General features: G+C 50.1%; 1 protein-coding gene across 1 annotated transcript in view; it reads left to right on the top strand.

Moving 5' to 3' along the window:
- The window catches only part of SMG1 (SMG1 nonsense mediated mRNA decay associated PI3K related kinase), a 1,828,328-nt gene that overhangs the window by 1,141,008 nt on the left and 664,054 nt on the right, over window positions 1-23,266 (top strand). Inside the window, exon 42 of the mRNA XM_086940872.1 lies at window positions 10,136-10,384. Coding sequence (XP_086796998.1) covers window positions 10,136-10,384 — 249 coding nt within the window. The remainder of the gene's footprint in view (window positions 1-10,135; window positions 10,385-23,266) is intronic.

The following is a 23,266-nucleotide window of genomic DNA, read 5'->3' on the forward strand; positions in this document are numbered from 1 at the left end:
TATCTTCCCTGCTCTTTGAACAGCCCAATCTAACTTTTCAGTGCCCCACCCCCCTCCCCCCAAATATATGCTTTAAAAGCATCCCATACTATTCCTGGGAAGGATGATACTATATTATCCAAGAAGTACTCAGATCTCAGATGTGGCCTATTTTAATGCAAACACCACGCCACTATCTAAAAGAAGAGCACCTTTTAATGTCCACCTTATATCAGGCTTGATTCCGGAGACTTGTAGTACCTTACAGCCTGATTCATGAAATCCGAATTCTGCGATTTTTATATTGCGATTTACAGCGAATCGCAATTTAGAAATCAGATCGGCATTCATCAAAATTACCGAGAAAATAATGCGATTCGCACGCGGCCACAAAAAGCGTTAGCGATTTACTGAAATCGCAGAATAATCGCTATTTCCATCAACATCCGTGTAGGAATTGCGATATCGCAAATTGCGATATCGCTAATTGCGAGATCGCTAAATGTGATCTCGCAAAATCGCGAGATCGGAAAAACGGGAAGTCGCATTTCGAGCACAGTGATGACATCACAACCAGGAAGCAGCCAGTTCCCACCCCCATTCAGAACAGTGAGGCTGATCTCGAGGCTGCAACTTACTGAGCTCCTACCAGGACACCTGCAAACTTGCAAATCCTCAACTAATCTTACTGCAGCAATGGCAGAGGAGGCTGTACCAGGGCCCAGCGACACCGGGTGCAAGAGGAAGATCAACTTCTCCGAACAGGAGTTGGAGCACCTCATTGATGGGGTGGTTGATAACCACCCAAAACTTTTTGGGAAAGACTCCAGGAGGGTGCCTGAGCCGGAGAAACGCCAAATCTGGCTTGGGATAGCGGCTAAAGTCAACTCTGTGGGCATGGCACACAGGTCGGTGGAGGATCTGAAGAAGAGGTGGTACGACCTCCGAGGTCGTGCCAAGGAGAGGGTGGCAGAGCGGCTGGGCGAGACCCTGGCGCCACCACCATCAGGCGCAGCACCTAACCCCGCAGCCAGGGCAAGACCATCTGCGCCAGCACCATCAGGCGCAGCACCTCTGACTACCTCAACTCCACCACCAGCTGGACCCTCTACATCTGGTGCAGCGACTGCGGTGACAGTGCGCACACCCACTGTGGCCAGCCAGCAGAGCAGGCATGGTTGGGCTCGCCAGCAGAACACTGCACGCAGCGGCAGGAAGGGGATGGATGTGCGCGTGCCAGGCTTGAGCATTGAGCGCCGGATGCTACGCATACACCAACTGCAGGCACGACGGCAAGGGGCGATCCAAATGCAGCTCCATAACATTGGCCGCAATGTGGCAAATGTGGCAGACAGGATGGACCGCATGGCGGCAGCCATGGAGGCCAACACTGCTGCGCTCATATCGCAGCGCAACACCGCCTGCCGCCGCCACCGGCAGCTACTGACGCCGTTGTCAGCCTACACCCGCTCTAACTATGTTATAGGAAATGCCACCTCCCAGCTCTCGCGACGGTCCCTGGCGCAGCAGCAGCAGTTGATCCAATGCTGTGAGGATGTGGCCCGAGTGTTGGAGCAGGTCACCACTGCCGTACTGGCACTCCATCCCACTGGGCCAGGCAATGTCGGGGGGGACGATACCAGCGAGGGCACCTCCAGTGTCAGCAGCCTGTCTGCCTCACAGGTTGCCGTGTTACGCCGCAGTACCAGGCCCACTGCAGGGTCACGTGCCGTGACAGAGGAAGAGCCAGAGAGGCGATTGGGTGCTGCGCACCGGAGGCGCACTTGAGTTTCATGTACATTTGCTGGGACATGCTGACAATACAAGCCTGTCCTGTGTTTTGTTCGCAGCAGTATGGGGCAATACTGCTTGCATAGAAAGGATAGAAACTTAACACAATTATTGTGAATTCAACAATAATATTTATTCTTGCATCATACATCGGCCTCCTGTCATTATTTCCATTTGCATGCAATTGTGAATTGTTGGGTGAGGGGAGTGGGTGCACTAGAAACTGTTCATTGTGATGTGGTTGCGGCGTCTGTGGCCTTCAGCTGGTTTCTCCCCGCATGCATGACGCACATGTGCAGGTGGCCGGTCGTCCCCTTCCGGCTCACTGCCAGAGATGTCTACAGGTATCCGGCACTTGGTATCAATGTTGTGTAGTATTGCACACACCGCCACAATGCGGCAGCACACATCAGGACTGTAGTACATGGCCCCACCAGTCTTGTGCAGTATGCGGAATATGCTTTTCAGTAGCCCAAATGTCCTCTCAATGCAATTCCTTGTGCGTATGTGTGCTACATTGTAACGCCGTTGATGTGGTGTAGCAGGGTTGAGGTATGGGGTGAGGAGGTATTCACGGAGGGCATAGCCACTGGCACCTGAATGAGAGGAGCAGAGGGGTGAGTGCCTGTGCAGCGCAGCTACTTCATCGCAATGTGACATTGTGGGCAAAGTGTACTTACCAAGTAGGTGTCCTTCCCCAAAGTCTCCCCTGGCCAGTCGTGTTTGGAGGCCGCAGTGCCGAAATATGAATGAGTCATGTGTACTCCCCGGGTACTGTGCCACTATGTCCGTGATGTATGTCTTAGCATTGCAGACCATCTGGATGTTGAGGGAGTGGTAGGACTTGCGATTCCGGTACATGTACTCCGTTGCAGCTGGTGGGCAGATGTGGATGTGGGTACAGTCAATGCATCCTATCACATGTGGGAAATGGGCAACATTGTAGAATTGATGCTTGGTCTCATCCAAATCCTGTTGGCTGGTGGGAAATTTGATGTGGTGGTGTAGCTGGGTCAGCATTGCGTCAAGGAAACTCCCTAGGCAGCGGGACATGGTGGGCTGGGATATCCCCCAGCAGCCGCAACTATCCCCTGGAAGCTCTAGGAGGCCAGGAGGTGCAGGCTACACAATACCTGGACATGTGTTGGCACAGCATTGGTCCGCCTTGTTGGGTGCTGCATCAGGGGGTCAAGGTCCTGAATTAGCTTGATGATCATTGCCCCATTCAGGCGGTACTTTGCGTATATTTGCTCTCTGGTTTGGCCCAGCAGGGTGACCCGCTGGCGGAATATCCTGTCCTGGATTCTGCGTCTCCTCCGTGCTGCTTGCTGTAGCCTTCGCCGCCTGACCACCATGTACAGTCCTGGCATTCTGACACTCCTTATGCTGATGCTGCTTCTCCTTAAGTGTGTTTGGTCAAGGCCTGCACCAGTTACTGATTGGCCAACGGTTTTTCGATTTTTTTTTTTTTTTTTTTTTACAATGGCTTTGATGGTTACCACCTGCTTTGGGTCGTCCTTAAATTGCGCCTCGCAAACAGCGATTTTGGGTTTTTTCGCTAATTGCGATTTTTCATGAATACCGATTGCGATTGTATTGCGAAATCGCTATTATTTTTGCAGATTCCGTGATTTCTCGCTAATTCCGATTCGCTAATGGTCTACTGCCAGGATACTGCGAATCTTTTTGCGATTTCGCAATTCTGTGTTTGCGATTTCGCTATATTCGTGGTGAATACCGATTTGGGAAATTGTGCCCGCGATAGCATTTTCGCAGCTATTGCGAGCGCAATTTTGCTTCATGAATCAGGCTGATAGTGACAGCAGAGTGGTCTGATATATGTGATGGGTAGTGTTTAACCTCTTTTATGTTCCCTGCTAAACGCCTTTCCACAAAAAGACAGTCCAATCTAGAATAGTGACTGTATTATTTGCTGTGGAAGTTGTACCCTCTCACCTGCCCTTTTAAATACCTCCACACACCCACCAGCCCTAAGTCCTGCAGCATATTCCTAAGAGCCCTTCTAATCCTGGGAGCCTTGGCACCTACTCGTCTAGTTGATCGGTCAAGCTCAGGGTCCAACAGGATATTAAAATCTCCACCTATGATCACCGGAGCTGAAACCTCCACCAAGTTAAATTCCAAATTAACAATATGCTGCGAATCATCCACATTTGGGCCATAAAACCCAACACAAATGAACTCAAACTCTACACATTTCAATGCTGCCAAGACTCACCTACCAGTGTCAAGTGTTTTAGAATACTTACCCTCCACCCCAGAACCTTTCCTTAGCAAAATTGCAACCCCCTAACAACAGTTCTCTTGATCTGATACTACATAACTTTCAATCCATCTTTGCTTAGAGAAAAGCTTTTTACACTCCCTTGCTACCAGATGCGTCCCCTGAAGAATAATAATGTGCGCATGACTCTTCCAGATATCTCAACACTACCCTTTGCTTAGCGCGAGCCTAAGACCGTTCACAGTCCAGGTTAGGAAGCATATGTCTTTGCCTGCGCTAGCCATCCTCCCCTGTACTATTTCCCACCTCCAACACTTGTGATGTTGACATAGCTAATTTGGTGATACTGAGGACTTCTTTTTTTGTTTTTTTTACCCAACTGCTCCCCATCCATGTCCCACCACACCAAACCCTAGCTCCACCGTGCCCTTCCCTGGGGAACCCTTCCTATCCTTGTAGGCATAAATATGCCTCTTGAGCTGCCTACTGGGGATTACTAAACGGAGCACTAATCAACAAATTGTTTGCAGCGCTTTAGCACATATAGAGTTTGACTTCCGGCGAGACTATTTCGGGATCATCCTCTATTGTCTTTTTTCGTTTTATGGAATCTATTAATGCATCCAAATCTTCAACTATCCTGTAGTTATACATTTGATTGCTCCACATTATGCGAAGCATTGCGAGGAAGGATAGCCTCTCTGACTGAATACGAACGTAAATTCACCAGGATCTTCCTTGGCTTACTTTGTGTGCAGGGGAACATGGCAGCTGCGTGCTAAGGGAGCCCTGGGGAGGTTGATTTGGCCATGAGGGGCAACCTAATTTACCGGCTCCCAACGGGTAGCTGTGCTTATCGAAAGCGACAAAGAGTCTTCAGTGAAAAGAACTCCCTCACTTAAATAATTTTTTCTAGAGTTACCAGAACTTCAGAGGGGAGAGAGCGCAGTTGGAGCAGCTCTAATGAAAGATTTAGAGAGGGAACGTATGCTGAGACCCCTTTTCTCAATGAGTCGCAAACTACAAAAGTACCTCCCCAAATGGAGATTAAAAAGGATGAAACAAGTTCTGGAAGAGTCCAATTAATGCAGATTCTGTCGCCCTCAGGGACAGTTTTGAAGCATTGGCAACAAGTGAAGATCAGGAATGGACGGTGGATCCAAGTGTAAGGAGTAAAGAGAACCGAAAATCTGAAGAACCCCCCCCCCCCCAAGGAAGATGATGAAGACTGGCAGGTGTCCTCTTGGAGCTAAAAGAAGCAATCAAGAGTTGTTTTGAAGTCTGAGTCAGGTTGGCATTCAAGCCTCCTACTCTGAGCTAGCGCAGAAACTTGACTATCTTGCCTCCCGAACCAAAGCGCTGGAAGAAGTTGGAACTATGAGGCAAGATGTTGTAAAAAATGCCACTGGGATCACCTCTGTGGTTAAACAAAGCCAATCTTTAACGGAGGATGGCGAGAGATTGGAAAATCACTCTGGTAGGATAACTTAAGATTTCTGAATATCCCAGAGATGGAGGAAGGAATGGATATAAAGGCCTTTTTAATTGGCCTTCTGCGAGATACAGTTTTCAAGAACAGAAGGGATATAAACTTAGAACAGGAGACGCAGAGAGAGTTGGTGTGGGACTTGGCCTTTTCCCAGATATTTTTCGCTTTTTATTCCTTTAATTTAGGGTGCCCCCTATTGTAACAAAAGTGTATAGGCCTTGTGTAATGGAGAAAGCCCTGCGTAATGTTAAACTAATGTTAAGGTGCAGGTGCTTTCTTCCCCTAACATGGCTGCCACTGACCCCTGCTACTGCAGCGCGGTCTTTGTTGGCGCATTCTAGTGGCCAGGAGCTGGCTGGAACCCTCAAACAATGTATCCATACTAGCCTGCCAGCCTGCCCATAGCCAGAATGGTGGAACCTCCTAGAACCTCCTGGAACCTTCTGGAACAGGTGAGGTGACACCAACTGCCACTGCCAACTGGCACTATATAAGGAAAGGGAGGGAAACATTCCTGTCAGATTGAGGGAACACTGACCTGGGGGAGAACCTATGCAGGAGTTTTAGGCAGTGGGGCCTAGTCAGGGACCTATGATACTGGGAATGACAGGGCCTAGGTGTTGCCTTCCAAGTGTTGAAGAATCCTGAACTTACCCCCCTGATCTGGCCCGGCGGGAGGGGAACCCAGAGTCCACCAGGAGTGACTGGCTGAGGAGATTTGATACCAGCCATCAACTCAATCCCCCTTTAAGGAACGAAGAAACTGCTATTTACAAGGGCGCGAGAAACATAAAGCGCCAAGAATAAACCTTTCTACTCACAGGACTATTGAGGGATCAACCAGGTATTTGCGCTGAGACACCCCCCCCCCCCCCCTGCGTTCCCTGACGCCACCTGGGTCCCCTTTGCTGATCTGCCACTGTCATGTGGCCTGTCCTGTTTGAACTGTGAACTGCCTCCCACTGAAATAAACTACCTGTGAAGCGCTATTGCTGAAACTACCCAAGCGCTGGAATGGCCGAATGCTGCTCTGCTTTGTGCCCTGGCGTGGAGGACCTGAAGCGCTATTAAAGGAGCTGCCCAAGCGCTGTAGCCGGTAACCTGATGAATGCCCAGGCGCTATCTCTACTAAGCGCTGGATCCCTGCGCTGATTGTGCTGTCTGCCCTATTTACCCAGCGCTCTCCTGCTGTCCCTGTGAGGAGCGCTGAGGTGCTGGAAGAGGTTGCTGCCTTGAGAAACCCTATTGCCTGCTGAAGCGCTAACTCTGACAAGCGCTGTAATCTGTCGACCTTCTCCTGAAGAGCTGTGGCACCCGAGATTGTGTGGTCCGTTCAGCTCCTCCCCCGTGGTGGCCCCTGTAAAGCGCTGTACGTTTCTGTCCTGCTGTGACCCTCGCGGCGCTTTGTCTGCAATCTTGCTTCTGAGCGCGCTGAGGACAGAGGCGCTAATCAAGATCACTCACCACCGCCGCCCCGGTTGTCCACGTGTGGCTGCTGTGAGTGCCAGGAGCGTCTTCCCCGCCCGCACCGTCATTATCCTCGGCGGCCCCCGGTGCCTGGAGAGGGCCGCCACCGCCGAGTTGTAGGGGGCCGGAATCGCCACCGCGGCCCAGCCCAATTGTGAGGAGATCCCGCGGCGGCCTCTGGAGCTTGAGGAAGGCCGCCGTGTATTTCAGTCCGGCATTGTTAGGCCTGAAGCCGGGCTCTGCCTCACGTGACGGGGGGCGCGTTCTCTACCCCGCCCCGGTCGGGCGCCGCGCAGCCATTGGTCCTGGCTGGTGCGCCCCCAGTTCCTGCATTTAGTGCCGTGAGCCTCTCTCCACCGCAGGGAGAGATTCAGAACTGCCCCGGGGCTGGTGGGAGGCCCGAGAAGAGCGCCGAAGCAGCACGGGCCTCCCCTGACCGGTCCACCATACCCAAGGCCTACTGACACTCCGAGAGGGCTGAAGAAAGAGGTAATACCCCGGGTGGGCGGGCGAGAGGCCTGAGACCACCCCCACCCTGGGGAGACTGTGGCTAGGGCCCCGTTGGTCCCTGTTTTGCTCGCAGGGCTCCGGGAAACGAGGAAGAGCCCTGCCTTGTCTGTAGAACCCTCCAAGAGGATTTAGTGACAGATCCATTAGCCGAGTTAACCCTCATCTCTTTGCTAGGATCTGATTAGGGCCAAACTCCTTGTTGCCCGGGCTGGGTTTAGCGTCGCCCTAATGAGATGTTGATACTGGCCTGATTTCCAATGACCAGTTTAATGCTCCTTAATGAAATGATTGCCGGCATAAGGAGATAGGTGCTCTTGATAAAATGTTTTACTCCTGAGACAGGAAAAGTTATACCAATCTAATGCTGCAGCTAATGAAATCTTTTACATTTGTTTAAATGTTCTATCCCTATTCAAGGCACTGCTCATTCCTGCTACATGAAAATGCCTACGCTGGCTCGAAGATATTAATTAATTTTTTGCCTTATATAATGGGACGCTTATCTTTGCATAGCAAAATGTTGCCTGATTCCTAAAGGTTTAATGTTGCCTTATGGAAGGGTTGGTTTTACCCTACTGAAATGTTTATGCCTGCTCAGTGTAGGTACTGAAGCGTTGATTCTGATCTACTGGTCTGGGGTTAAGTTCAAGACTCAGTTAGGCCTACACATGTTTTATTCTGGCCTAATGAGATATTCGTGCTCCTGCAAAAGGAGATGTTTCTATTTACATGTGGAAAGGTTTTACATTCGTAAGTCAAGTACTCTAAGCTCAGGCTTGCCTGTTGAAATGTTTAGTCCTGCATAGGGGTCTGTTACTGTTTCCATAAAGGTGGTCTGATTCTAGATGAAATGTTCTAACTTCTGCCTAAGGAACTGTTTATTCTTTTACCTGAAGAAAGGCTACCCTGGTTAAAGGAAATGTTTACTCTTACCTGATGAGATAGGTAATTCTGGCCTAATGAAGTGATTTACCTTAGCCTTATAGGAAGTACTTCATCTGCTTAAGGAGAATGTTAATTCTGGCCTACAGTAATGTATTACAACTAATGAAATGAGTAGCCCCAATCTAGGAAAAGCTTACTCCTGCTGGGAGTGATTCTTAAAATGGTTAAACCTGCACAAGGGGATGTTTATTCTTATGAAATGTTTTCTCGCATTTAGTGCCACATTTACGGGAAGCCTACCATTATTTATTTACATGTTTTACTGCTGTGGAACGCTCACCCTTGTTTGGTGAGAAGTGGGTAAAATGCCTACAGAACTAATAAGATGCCATGTCATTTGGTTGCCTTTGTAATGTATCCCTTACAGGTGCTGACAAGGAGCAAGGCTGAGGTCAGGCCTGTGGTTATCTATTTCTTAATATTTAATATTTATCCAATATTTATTCCTCTAAGTATTTATTACAGAGTGTTGGAACATATGTATTCTGAAGGAAAACTAATAAGTTATTGATATTATAATTCTTGATTACCCTGACTCTGCTCTATATAAAAGTTACTTGCTTTTTATACAAGCTCAATGGAGTGGCGTCAGTCATTGCGAGCCCAATTTTACTGTCTCAGTGGATGTGTGTGCTGTATGGTCGCTTTACACGTAAGCTTTCGGATGCCTACCCGATCGTGCCATGCTACCCTTGGGGAACTGGTGACCCCAGTTCCAACAGTTGGTATCTATTTGTGATGGTAAAAAAAATCTGCAGTTAAAAGTATCCAACAGAAGAGCAGGTTACTTAACTTTGGTAACACTCTTTCTGGTGAATGCTCTGTTTAACCACAGATACCTCTTCCTCTATGGGGCTTTGCCCTGTCGCTTCCAGGGAGATGCAAAGTGGACAAGTAGCCACATGGTTCTACCTAATGGCTCGTAGGAGCTACTGCGCTAATCTCCAGGTTCATTCTGAAGTCAGGGAATTTTCTTAAGGTGAGGAATATGCAGTTATTAAAGAGGATGCACAGTGAAGGTAAATAACTTTTTTTTACCCTGCAACTTCTGGCAAAGAAGTATTGTCTCAGCAATAAATCTTTTATGCGTTTGTAGGGAGATAAATATGCAGATTCTTTATGGCTGCCTTCTTTGCTTGATAAGCTGAAGAGGCCTTTTGCCCTGAGAGCAGGCCACAATATCTAGCCCAGGACGATTTCCCCCAAGTACCATATGACCAGTTCAGCCCTCTATCAGTATATACAATGTTCCTCAAAGGATTCTTCGATCTCTGCATCTGGATGTAAGGGTCCTGTGAGGAGTGCAAGCCAGCATTCCACCCCTCTTTGGCTTGGAATGGAAACCTGAACTCTGATGGATGCGTTATCCGGTCATTGAGATAGAGGCAGTGAATTGTGCAGCCTATTCATTGAGCATATGGTGAAGTATACTCTAAACATGTTAAACAAATTGAGAACATAAAGGGTTTTACAAGACTTCAATTCCTATTACTACCTAGGGAGAAGAATCTACCTGAAAGCTTCTGTGTGTGATTGTTTGCCCTCTAATTAATTTATTCTGTTTGAAAATTGAGGAATGTTAAGTGTTGAAAGTTATTGTACAGATTGCTGGTCATGCTGTGCTGATAGAAGTTTGTTCTGAAATGTTAATTTCATAGCTTCTTGACAACTTTATCTATTTTGTGTATAAGTAGAATTGTCTTTTGTAGGCTCAGGATTCTTATCAGACACCCCAAAACCCTGCACTGGTACCTCGCCCCAGTGAACTATACTACAGCAAGATTAGTCCAGCATTGAAAGCAGTGGGACTAAATCTGGATGTCTCACGGCGAGATTGGCCTCTCAGTGTGATGAAGTCTGTACTTGAGGAACTCATGGAAACAACCCCACCAAATCTTCTTGCTAAAGAGCTATGGTGTTCCTGTGCTACACCTGATGAGTGGTGGCGTGTTACACAGGTATGCGTTGTATGCTGCACCGTTTCTGTAATGCATTTTCAGTACCATAAAGTCAGAACATTTGATGTACTCTATTCGGAAGGCCTGTTCGGTTTACATGTATGTTACCAACCTTTTCAATACGGTTCCTCCTCCTGTCCAGAAAGCATGAATTGCCGTAGTTAAATTCACTTTATATCCTTGCTCTACACTTGTGCTTAGCTTGAAATGCTCCAAGCAGTAGTTCTGCCTCAGTAAATCTTCATACTCAAAGGGTGCTTTTATTTAACTTTGTCTTTCCCATTTTTGTTATTACTTATATTGAAGCCCATGGCGTTCAAGAAATGCAGCTACTGATGGTTAAATATTACTGTTCTACATGTTCCCTGAAAGACGCTGGAGCCTAGGTGCTTGATCTGAATGTGTCTTTTCCGTCTGCTAGCCCTATCTCTAAAATACAATCACTGGTGACATTTTAGCAGTGCCAGAACTGCTCAGATGAATTTCACAACTCCAGGCAGATCTAATGTAAAAACAAAAATGATATAATTGTTACCACCACACGTGCCCTCTGTTTCTTTGTACAGTGGCTACAGTATAGCAGAGTCTGGATAATACTTGCTTAGTCGTTTTCTTTTATGTTTTTTTATAGGCTTTCCTAACCCCAGAATTAATTTAGAGACTATTGATGTTCAATTGATTTTATAAGTGCAATTGAGGCAAAATATTAAGGCTTCTACCAGGTTTTCAGGAGTGTCAAACGGCCAGGTCCCAAACACACTGTATGGTCTTTCTCATGTTTATATGATAGACTTGACCAAGATCAATTGAATACAATGTATTATCATTTTACACTGCACGTACACCTTAAGGTAATAAATACACTGAATGATACTCTAGAAGGATGCAGTTGATCGTGCCGCTTTCATTAAAGAGCAGTTTCCGGAGAATGGTTTAGGCTGTTAAACTGAATGTCAAACATCAGTGTTAATCCTGTCACCTACTAAATACGTTCGGTAAGGCTGATAGTTCTGCAGAGTCAATTGCCGGCAGCCAGTTTTTTAAAAGAAATACGGAAAGTAATGAGACCACAAGCTTTACGTTTGTGTATTTAAAATCCCTTTTGGTTGGCCTCTACTGTTGTCCGCTGTAATGTGTGGGTAAGCCAGACCTATGCATTTGTTTTTCTGTATTGTTCAAGTGTTGCCTCAGAAGCCAGCACTTTGCGTCTCACTGTATAAAGTTGTGCTGTATTTCTGTCTGTGACTTCTGGAGATGCCAGTGGGACTCTAAACCATAGGCACACAGCCTCAAAAGGTGAAGCACAGATACACTACTGCCTGACTGATATTGCTGACAACCCTGGTTTTCTTTTTGGGAAGCAAAGGTTTTTCTCTTTACACCTGCATTTATCCCGGGTTATTAATACATGAGCTTCAATAAGCAGCAAGACCCTTTTATGCATCGACCTAAGGGGAACCCACAGAGTTAATAGAAAAATTAGAACGTTAATTTCTGTCTGGATGACAGATTGAAAGTGAGGTAGGCATGCTGCTAGAATTCATGCGATTTGTTATGGATTAGTTTGCAGAAAATCTGAAAAATAAGGCTTGAATCATTCTATATGTGTTATTACTGTTTTGTTAATTAACTAGTCCTCTAGCTGGGTGCCCTATGCCAGTGGTGAAGGTACAGGTGCATGAGCCCTGTACCCCTACAGTGTCGAAGTCCACTCTTAGACATTGTAAGTGCAGTGCTGCCATTAAGAGTATATGATGCTGGAAATTTGTAATTACGAACTCCACAGCACCATAATGGCTGCACTGAAATCTGAGAAGTTTGGTATCAAACTTCTCAGCACATTAAACCCACACTGATGCCAGTGTGGGATTTAATGAAAATGCACACAGAGGGCATCCTTGAGATGCCCCTGAAAAACAACCTACCACTTTCAGCTGCCACCACCAGACATGTTTCTGGGCTCCTGGGTCGAGAGCCTGCTGCTACCTGGGGCCTGAAACAATGCACATCCTGGGATCAAGATGGGCAGGGTACACAAATTGGAAGCTTCAAAGGCTTGCCGCCTTTGTGATCTTCCCCAGGCCACTTGCTGCTTTCAGCAACTGGTCCCCACTGGTTCTGACCCCCACTTTGGCGGGAAAAACAAGGGAGGAAGAGAGGTGTCCCCACCTCTGCCAACTCCACCCCTTAGGTGGGGGAGGCGAGGTGCAGCACAATTCTCAGTCCCTGCCATCTTGTAGATGGGGGGACCCATGCAACCAGGGGTAGGCTTATGCCCCCCTCCCACTGGAGGGTGGCATAATAGGGGGTGTACCCACCCCAGGTAAGAGACCCATTAGTTCCAACCTTTTTTACCTACCTGTAACGCCCCTAAATTTAGTATTTGGGGACACCCCTAAACCTTGCTTCCTCAGAAAAGAAACTACAAGAAGAAACGATGAAGGACCGAACAGCTGAGAAGGATGCCCACTGATTTGTCCCCAGCCCTACCGGCCTGTCCCCACCTCAAACATGCTCCAGCGAAATCCCGGTGTGACCTGCAGCCAGCAACCTCGATAAATCCAGAGGTCCTGCCTACCTTAAATCCTAAAGACACTGTCTCCTGTGAACACCAGATTAGTTCAAATAACAGATTCCAGCCGCGCAAGGATCTGCAAGTTTGCACCACTCTGTACTTGACGCCCACGGCTCGAGTTCGAGTGGCCCAACACCAAGAGGTCGTCTCCACGGCGATCCTAATGCGAGATCTGGAGACCCCTGCCCTGCCTCAAGCCTCCAGCTGACGCCTGCAGCCGCGAATAGGAGCTAGTAAGGAGATCCAACCCTAAAAGTCACCCCTGCACCCGACACCCCACGGCCTTTGGTGGCCCAACATATGGTGCCTAACCAACCCCCAACATCTCAACTTACCTCTCCAACTGATGGTCCCACCCAGAAGACCTTCGACCCCGAGCCTGCAGTGCATTTGTAAATCGTATACTCCCCATTGAAAGCTACAGGGCACCCGACGCTAAAACAGCACGTTGCACCCTGCCGCCCCAGTGCCGCTTAGGGTGCTTCTTTTGTGCTGACCTAAACTTTGCCCTGAGCTTAAGTCCAGGAGCTTATCTCCCAGTGACCTAGTGGCCAGCTCGTCATCAGCCACCAACCGGAGGCCCCTTATCCCCCTTTGAGTAACATAGGGCCTCAGCACACTGCACCCGGCTGCCCTGGTGCCGGGTGTCACAGGAGTGCATCCTTGACCCTAGGGGACCCCTTAGTCTAACCCCAGAACACCAACTCCCACAACAAAGTACTTACCTTTGAACCGATAATATGATTACCTCCATTGTATCACTTTGACTGTTTTTCTATGAACAGTTTCTAAGTGTGGAGTTGGAAAATCTAAGAAATCTTTTTGCAACTGTACTAAATAACAAAAACGTTTTTACTTGCCTGTTTACAGGAAATGTCCCAGTGTAGTATCCAGGTATTTAATGTATATGTACTGTATTTCCAAAGCATTTCATTTCTCAGTAACATTACATTAAATCAAAACAAAATGCATATACAATTTCCAATCCAAACTGTTACAACTGTATATTTACTGCAAAGTATTTATCACTTACCTGTGCCAGGCTTGCTTGGTTCTAGGAAATAAAATAACTAAAAGAACAATTTTAAACAAAAGCAATTGGCCTGAAGTTCAGTCTTTGAGTGTGTGAAATCATTTGCTGACTGAGTGTGCAACAAATGCTTTACACGGTCCTCTGATAACGCCTTACTCCTCGACCACACTACCTCAAATAGAGAGTGAGGTGCTATCTACTTTACCTCTGCCTACCTCTTGGGTTCCACTGGACTCTGTGCACACTATACCTCACTTTCGTATAGTACATACAGAGCCAGCGTCCTATACTTGGTAATGAAATAGCAGGCCTTCAAACATTTATAAATAACCATCAAACTCAACCAAAACAAAACCTGCTGCTCGACCTGCTTCCCCTCTCGAGGTTACAATTCCACCATAACAATGTAAAGAACTACGCCATCATTTTGCTAGGTGACTTCATTGTTGTGTAGATTAGAGACAAAAACATTCTCATCAAAAAATAAAGCTAAAAATGTTTGTTTTTATACAATTTCTCACAACACGCCTTCTTTCCTACAGAAAGAAAAGGTTACCAATCTATTACATTTCCCTCCAATGCTCATCACTAACAGTCCTCCAAGTGAGACAGGATGAGTTATCTTGGACTATCATTCAACACCATTCAGTTAGAAATCCATAATGGTCAATATGAGCCCAAGTGGTTAATAAGAAAGATAAAAATATTTCTGATGGATTCATCTTCCGACAGATTCCTCACCTTATAAATGATCTCTGCAGACTTCAGCCACATCAGGAAAAAGTTTCCCCAGCAACGGCTTGCCAGCCCCACCAAGTGGCGCCATGCCGATCCAGCTTTGACTCTGCCTCTGGACATGTTACCAGAGGATATTAGAAGCCAGCTGGCACACTGATGTCGGTATCGGTTATTCCACTCCATCAATGTGGCTCCGGGCCTCTCTCAGGGTGTAAAAAATGTATCCACATATGTAGGAAAGTGCCCCTTTTTTGACATGGACACCCCCACTTTTTGCCTGATATTTGATGCACTGGGTTCCTTCTATCCAGGTCCCCAGTACCAGATTTATTTCCCTTAACTGTACAAATGTTTCCTCAATTGGCAATACCTTTAACACTCCCTGAAAGTCCCTAGTTAATGGTACCTAGGGCAAGGAGGCTAAAGACTGTCCTTAAGGGCTGCAGCATGTATTGTGCCACCTTAATGGACCCCTCACCAAACTCTTGCAGACAAAAGTGAGAACGCGACATGGCGCATAGCTCTGTGTCATCAAACAAATGTTTCAAGTCAACAGTAGCCTGACCAACTTGTATGCACTGCTGAATGTATATAATGTATGGTGATATTAACATGTCATCCAAATAAAATAAATCCTACTCTTACGTAATGTTCCTCCGCGTGCTGACGTCAGTTCTTCTTTTTTCCGCGCCAGCAAGCGCAGATCTGGAAAAAAGCAGTAACCCTTAGTCAATTTTTGACTAACTTTTTTGGATCTTTTTGATCATTGTTCGAAGTCTTTTCGACTCCAATCGGTACCGTAGGGATGCCTGGTTTCAAGCACTGTGAGGATTGCGACCGCATGATGTTGTTCACGGATCCGCACCACCTGTGCCTAACTTGTCTGGGCGACGACCACGACGACAAGGCCTGCTCCGACTGCCGGGCCCTCTCTTCGAAAGCCAAGCGGGAGCGGTCCCGCAGGCGACTCGAACTCCGGCAGTCGGCCCCGCCCCGCGTGAGGTCCCAGTCCAGGTCCCACGGGAGGCCGAGGGACAGGTCGCGAGGACGGAGCCACCACAGCTCCGGGAGTCAGCACCACTCCTCCGGGTCGAAGTCGTCAGGTAAGAAGCACAAGAAGTCGAAGAGGCGTCATTGCTCTTCTGACTCCCCCTGACACTCGCTCGGTGCGGCCGGGGGTTCGGGTGACACCACCCACACGGCTCCTTCGGAGTCGCGGGCGTCGCGACCTGCCCTACAACCTCCGGTCCCTGGGCAGAACGCGACGCCGGAGGAGATCGAGCGCTTCCTCATGGCCATGAGGTCTCTTTCTCCTCCGATGGGCTCCACGGCGCCTCCGGGCCCAGCGGACCCGTCTGGGGCCCCTAGCGGGTCAGGGGCTTCGGCCCCCACGCCGTAGGGTGCTTCGGCCCCGACACCGCCGGCGCCTTCAGGCCCGGCGCCGCAGGGCCCCCACGGTCCCGACACCGCCGGCGCCTTCGGGCCCAGTGCCGCAAGGTCAAGCGGTCCCGACGCCGCCAGCGCCTTCGGGCCCGGTGTCGCGGGACCCCACTGGTCCTTCGTCGGGCACTGGATCGTCACCGGTGGACCTTAAGACCCCCCCCCGGTGTCGGTCCGTATGGTGTAACCCCCGGCGCCGTCCTCGGTCGGCGCCGGCCCGATGCCTCCCTCGCTCCTGTTCCGGCGCTGGAACGGCGCCGCTGGTCGCCGCTTTCGACGCCGTTTGGGGATTTCCACTTCTACGAACAGGCCCCATTGATTGACAACCCTGAGTATCAGGAGGTGGGTGATGAGGAGGATTGGGAGGGGTCTGAGGACCCTCTGACCAAGGCGTGTCAGTCTTATGAGGACTGGGCAGGAGACCTTGTGGAAGCCAGTGGCCTGGACACCTCTCCAGACAATGGTCTTGTCTCCCCTCCTAGCGTGGCTTCGGAGGAGAGAGCAACATATAGTGTGGTGTTGACGAGGGCTGCCAAGGCCCTGGGCCTTGAGCTCCCCGTCGCGGCCGTGAGGACTACCCTCCTCACTGATGTCCTTAAACCACAGTCAAGCTCTGCCGAGCCTCTGCTGCCCTTTAATGAGCCCTAGACGGACGTTCTTTTGGGCACTTGGTCCAGGCCCGCTACGGGTTCGCCCGTAGATAGGAACGTGGCCAGACGCCACCGCCCGGCCCCGGGCGACCCATGTTTCCTGTCCGCCCACCCCACCCCCGAGAGTCTGGTCATCCAGGCCTCAAATTCCCAGACCGCATTCCCGTCGGCCCCGCCGGACAGGGAATCCAAGAGGTATGAGAATTGTGGAAAGAAAATATTCTCCTCCCTTAGTTTGGGACTGCGGTCTTCCAACACCGCCTGCCTCTTGGGCCGCTACACCCACTCTCTGTGGGAGACGGTGGCGGCAGTGCTGCCAGAGTGCCAGTTGGAGGTATGGGCCAAACTCGGTCACGTCCTTGTGGAGGGCCGAGACGCACCCAAATATTCTATACGGTGTGGACTGGATACCACCGACTCGCTAGGCAGAGCGATGGCTATGACGGTGGCGGTCAGACGCCACGCCTGGCTGAGGTCCGCCAACTTTTCGGCAGATGTCCAGAACACACTAATGAACATGCCGTTCGATGGCCGTCGCCTTTTTGGCGACAAGGCAGACCATGCGCTTGAGCGCTTTAAGGACTCCAGGGCTACGGCCGAGTCCTTGGGCCTCTCGGCCTCGCACCAGCAAATGGGTGCCTTTCCCTCCTTTCGTGGCCAAGGAAGGGGCGCCCCCACACGTGCTGCCAGCCACACGCCGCAGACTAACATCCAGCGCGGTGGCGGCCGTGGAAATCGCCGTGGAGGCAGTCGGGGACAACGGCGAGGCCAGTCCACTCCTTCCCCCGCAGCATCCGCCTCTAAACCCTCCTAGTCCGTGCTTCTCGGCCCATGTGACTCCAGTGGGGGGCAGGGTTCGCCATCACCACTCTCACTGGCGCACTGTCACTTCGGACAGGTAAATGTATTGCGATTTATATAGCGCACGTATCACCCGAAGGCATCAAGGCGCTTGCCTTGGGAACCCGTCCTGGTATTCCCCTGTGAGATAACCCCAGCAGGGTATCCACAAGGTGAAAGCCAGGCATCCCGCCGCGAGGGGCCGTAGTGGAGATTAAGCAAGCTATTGCCCAGAGTCGCAGAGTGTGAACCCGTGAGTCGAGTAGGCACCGGAACGAGAATTATCGAGTCCGTGGAATTTTTGAGCCCAAGACCCGCCGAGGCGGGGAATTGAACCCTGGTCCAGGACCGATCTCAGCTTCCGGGTCTGCCGCCTCTAACCCCTGAGCCACACTTCTCCACTGGACAGGTGGGTGCTGCAGATGGTCCGGAGGGGCTACTTCCTCCCCTTCGAGACGACCCCTCAAGCCATGCCACCGCAATACCACCGCGTACCGGGGGATCACTTGCGGCTCCTGCAGGAGGAAGTTTCGGCCCTCTTGGCCAAGGGGGCCATCGAGCGCGTTTCTGAGCCGGAAGTAGGACGTGGTTGCTACTCCCACTACTTTCTGTTACCCAACAAGGGCAAAGGGGGCCTACGCCCTATCTTGGACCTAAGGAACGTCAACGGCTTCCTCCGGAAGGAGAAGTTCAAAATGCTGACTCTGGCTCAGGTCTTAGCTGCCCTGGACCCTGGATGGTAGCGTTGGACTTGCAGGTCTCCTATTTCCACATCCCCGTCCTGCCGGCCCACCGGCGTTACCTGCGGTTCACGGTAGGCCGCAAGCACTTTCAGTTTACCGTCCTCCCCTTCGGCCTTACCAGCGCCTCACGGGTGTTCACGAATGTGATGGCGGTGGTCGCAGCTCATCTGCGCAGGTTAGGGGTTTCAGTCTTCCCCTACCTCGACGACTGGTTGTTGAAGGCGGGCTCGCCCCAGACAGTCGTCAGCCACCTCCAGACGACGGCAGACCTCTTGCACCAGCTGGGGTTCTCCATCAATGTGCCGAAGTCACACCTGTGCCCCTCTCAGAAGCTCCTTTTCATCGGAGCGGTTCTCGACTCGGCGCAGTTTCGGGTTTACCCACCCGAGCAGCGGGTTCGGGATATACAGGCTCTGATTCCAATCTTTCAGCCTTTATCCCGGGTTTCGGTCAGGTTGATGCTGCGGCTTCTGGGGCTGATGGCTTCCTGCATCCTTCTGGTGAATTACGCCCGGTGTCGATGCGGGCTCTGCAGTGGGACCTGAAGTTTCAGTGGGCCCAGCATCGGGGCAACCTGTCCGACCATGTCCTGATCTCGGAGGGCACTGCCAGACAGTTGCAGTGGTGGCTCACGGACTGCGGTTGGGTCAGCGGCAGATCCCTCTCCCTTCCCCAACCGGAGCACGTAGTTGTGACAGACGCGTCCCTCCAGGGCTGGGGAGGCCACATGGGAGAGGGGGAGATCAGAGGCCTCTGGTCTCCGGCGGAGTCCCGGCTCCATATCAACCTTTTGGAGCTACGGGCGATTCGTCTAGCACTGAAGGCATTCCTCCCCTCTGTTCGGGGGAGTGTAGTGCAGGTGTTCACGAACAACACCACCGCCATGTGGTACTGCAACAAACAGGGCGGGGTGGGGTCGTGGACCCTCTGCCAGGAGGCTCTGCGCCTCTGGCAATGGCTGGAACATTAGGGCGTGACTCTGGTGGTTCAACACCTGGCAGGTTCTCTGAACGCCAGGGCGGACGAACTCAGCCGCCTGTGCATGATGGATCACGAATGGCATCTGAACTCGGACGTGACGCAAGGTCTCTTTCAGCAGTGGGGAGAGCCTTGGTTAGATCTATTCGCCACCGAAGAGAACGCGCAATGTCATCAGTTCTGCGCGTTGGAATTTCCAAGGCGGCACTCGCTCGGAGACGCTTTTCGTGGCGAGTGGAGTTGCAGTCTGTTGTACACCTTTCCGCCTATACCACTTCTGCCCAGAGTGCTGAAGAAGATCAGGCGCGACCGGGCACAAGTCATCCTTGTGGCTCCGGACTGGGCACGAAGGTACTGGTATCCTGAGCTACTCAGTATGTCAGTCGATCCTCCGGTTCGTCTGCCTCTTCAGGAGGACCTTCTGTCACAGCAGCAGGGGACGGTCCTCCACCCGAACCTGTCCAGTCTCCACTTCCATGCTTGGAGATTGAGCGGCGACAGTTGAGGCCAATTGACTTGCCTCCTGAAGTTTGTAACATCATTCTGGCAGCCAGGCGTCACTCCACAAAGTCGTTATACGCCTGTAGGTGGAACAGATTGGTGGCATGGTGCACAGCAAAGGTTGTGGATCCCCTCAACGCCCCTCTTTCTGAGGTTCTTCTCTTTCTTCTCTCTCTTGCCCAGCAGGGCTCTCCTCTGGGGACTATCAAGGGCTACCTTTCTGCTCTTTCAGCCTTTTTGAGGCTGCCTGATCAACCTTCTTTGTTCAAGTCCCCTATCGTTAATCGATTCCTGAAAGGCATCACGCATACGTACCCTCCTGTGCCCTTTGTGATGCCTCAGTGGGACTTGAACTTGGTTCTTACATTTCTGATGTGCGCTCCCTTCAAGCCACTCCACAACTGTCCTCTTCGCCTTCTAACTTTGAAAACTGCCTTTCTGGTAGCCATCACCTCTGCCAGGAGAGTGAGTGAGCTCCAGGCTCTATCTTGCAAACCTCCCTTCCTTTCAGTCCATCCGGACAAGGTTGTGTTACGAACAAGGCCCTCCTTCCTACCCAAGGTAGTCACGGCCTTCCACATTGGGCAATCTATCTCCTTGCCCACCTTCTTTCCGCCTCCGCATCCCTCGAAAGAGAAAGAGAGACTCCACCATTGGACCCAAAACGTGCGCTCATTTTATTTGGATCCCACACGCCAGTTCCGGGTGGATGACCAACTCTTTGTTGGTTACGTGGGCGATAAGAAAAGGAAAGCGGTGCCCACCGGACCATCTTGCGGTGGATCATCTTGTGTATCCAGGCGTGTTACTCCTTGGCTAAGAAGGAACCCCCTGTGGGGCTGAGGGCTCATTCCACTCGAGCCACAGCGACTACAACTGCCTTGGGCCAAGGTGTGCCCTTGCAGGACATTTGCCAGGCGACTACGTGGGCCTCACTGCACACGTTTACACGACATTATTGCCTGGACAGTCAAGTCCGGAGGGATGGCTTCTTTGGCCGTTCCGTCCTCCAGGACTTTCTGGTGTGATTATTGGTTCGCAGACCCACCACCACGGGGTTGGTATTGCTGGGGTATCTATTCTAAGGTAAGGAATCTATCACTAACGTGTCTCTTTCAGATGCACAAGTTACTACTTGTGTAACGATATATCTGTAAGAGACATTAGTTAGTGATAGATTCTTTACCGACCCACCCATCCTCCCCGTTCTGCGAACCGATATCTAGGGTTAATGTCATCCCCTTTCAGGGCCCTAGTTTCATGGCACCAGTGTTGGTTTTTGGCATAGCTTTGCGTTTCTGGCGCGGAAAAGCTGTGTCTAAGAACTGACGTCAGCCTGCGAAGGCGGCGTCTAAGTACTCCGACGTCATCACGACCCCCGCGACGCCGACAACGGACGCGGAGCCGCAGACGACGCCTACCGACGCGCAAGGGTTCTGCTACGCAAAAGTTTCCGGATCCAGTCTGACGCCTGGGGATATTCTAAGGTAAGGAATCTATCACTAACTAATGTCTCTTACAGATATATCGTTACACAAGTAGTAACTTGTGCTTCATGTTTAATGGTATATATCAATAAAAAAAATACACATATTCGCGTATTTAATGTTACTTTTTGTAACAAATCACACAATAATACATTGTGAAATTATTTCTGATTCTTCTTCATCAGTAAGTTCCTCATAGATTTTTGCGTTGCCCTTGCCCTTTGCATTTCGGGACCTATGGTCCCATCTTCAGGAGCCTCTGCATGGAAAACTAACAAATATAATTCAAATTACTTTAATGAATGGGACCAACACTAGACACAATCCCCCAATTCACTTGAGAATTCAAACCAGATGTTGTACGCATGGCCAATCTCACATTTTAATTGCCACCAAACTATGTGTGCCACATACCGACATGTATAACACCTGTGTTCATCACAAGAGTAAAACGAGAGCCACCAATTAACCACCCTGTGTGCCATGCCTGTAGACACTGCATGTAGCAAAGTAAAGTCACCCCTACAGAAGGCCTTACAGTTCTAAGGCAGAGTGAACTATACTACATGTGTGGGCATATCTGCATGAACAGATATGCCCCTGCGCTGGCTAGTTCAATTACTGCCAGTATAAGTGACCAGGGAAGACATTTTAACTACATGTGCTGTGCACTGTTCAGAAACGAGTTCCACATCTACATGATGGCTTCACTGAAATCAAGGATGTTTGGTATCGGACATCTTGTATTAATAAACCCACACTGATTCCAGTGATGGATTTCTTAATACATGCACCCACCCCTGAAAAGCTACCAGATATTAGTGTGCTGGCCGACTGGTTCTGACCAGCCTGCCACCACAGACTAGTTTCTGACCCCCATGGGTGAGGGCCTACACTCTCAGGAGTAGAGGAACAAAGCCTGTCCAGCACGTGGGGTTTACACCCCCTCCAACAGGTTGATCTGTGAATTAATATTCCAAGGCATGGATCTTTAAAGAGCCCACCGCCTTTGGCATGCAAATGTGGCTTCCCTCAGAAGTGAGGGGAGGCTAACCCCACTGACAAGGACCATTTTGGCGCCGGGAGAGGTAAGAATCCACCTGTCCCTGCAGTGGAACTAGCCACCTTAGGGTGGCTAGTTCCACCCTAAGGTGGGCTGCCTGATGTGCATGTGAAATCTAAAAGTCTGTTGTATTTGTGATGGCAGAATTAGAAACTCTGGCACAGGGTTATATCCAGTTTGAGGCATATGAGCTGCAGATCCTACATTTAGCAATAGATCGCCACCTGGTGTTGGGATCGGATGATTGCAGGTTGTTGTCTTCTTGGAAGAAGTCTTTGTAGTCACGCGATAGGTGACTCCTCCCTTGGACAATACTGCGCATGGTCATAGACTCCATCCTCAGATTGTTTTTTTCTGCCACTGGGTTTGTATGAAAGTTTTCCGCTCCGGCTAGAAAATACTTTTTCTACATTTTCGAAGCGAGAAACTTTAAACAAACTTCTTTCGACATCGAATAGACTTTCGACATCACCAGCTACATTCTGGTGCGTCAACGCTGGCCGTTGGGCCCATCGGCGCCTTGCTGCCTACGCCTCATGGACAGAACTCCATTCAAGAGATGCCCGGTATGTCGAGCAAAATTCCCTCATAGCGACCATCACGAAGTTTGCAACCTCTGTCTATCGCCAGAACACGACGAGTCGACCTGCAAAGGGGGGACGCCAGTTTCCGGCGCCACAGGCCCAGCAAAACCTGTCTCCACGCTGAAACCTCTAATATCGGTACCAAAGACCCCAGATAAGACTAAACAACCTTCGGCACCGAAAACATTGCCAAGAAACTCAGTTACTCCTCCTAAGGCAAAGAACACTAGGCAACCTCTATTGGCTCCGA

The sequence above is a fragment of the Lissotriton vulgaris genome, chromosome 10 (assembly GCF_964263255.1).
Source record: "Lissotriton vulgaris chromosome 10, aLisVul1.2, whole genome shotgun sequence".
Lineage (NCBI taxonomy): Eukaryota > Metazoa > Chordata > Amphibia > Caudata > Salamandridae > Lissotriton > Lissotriton vulgaris.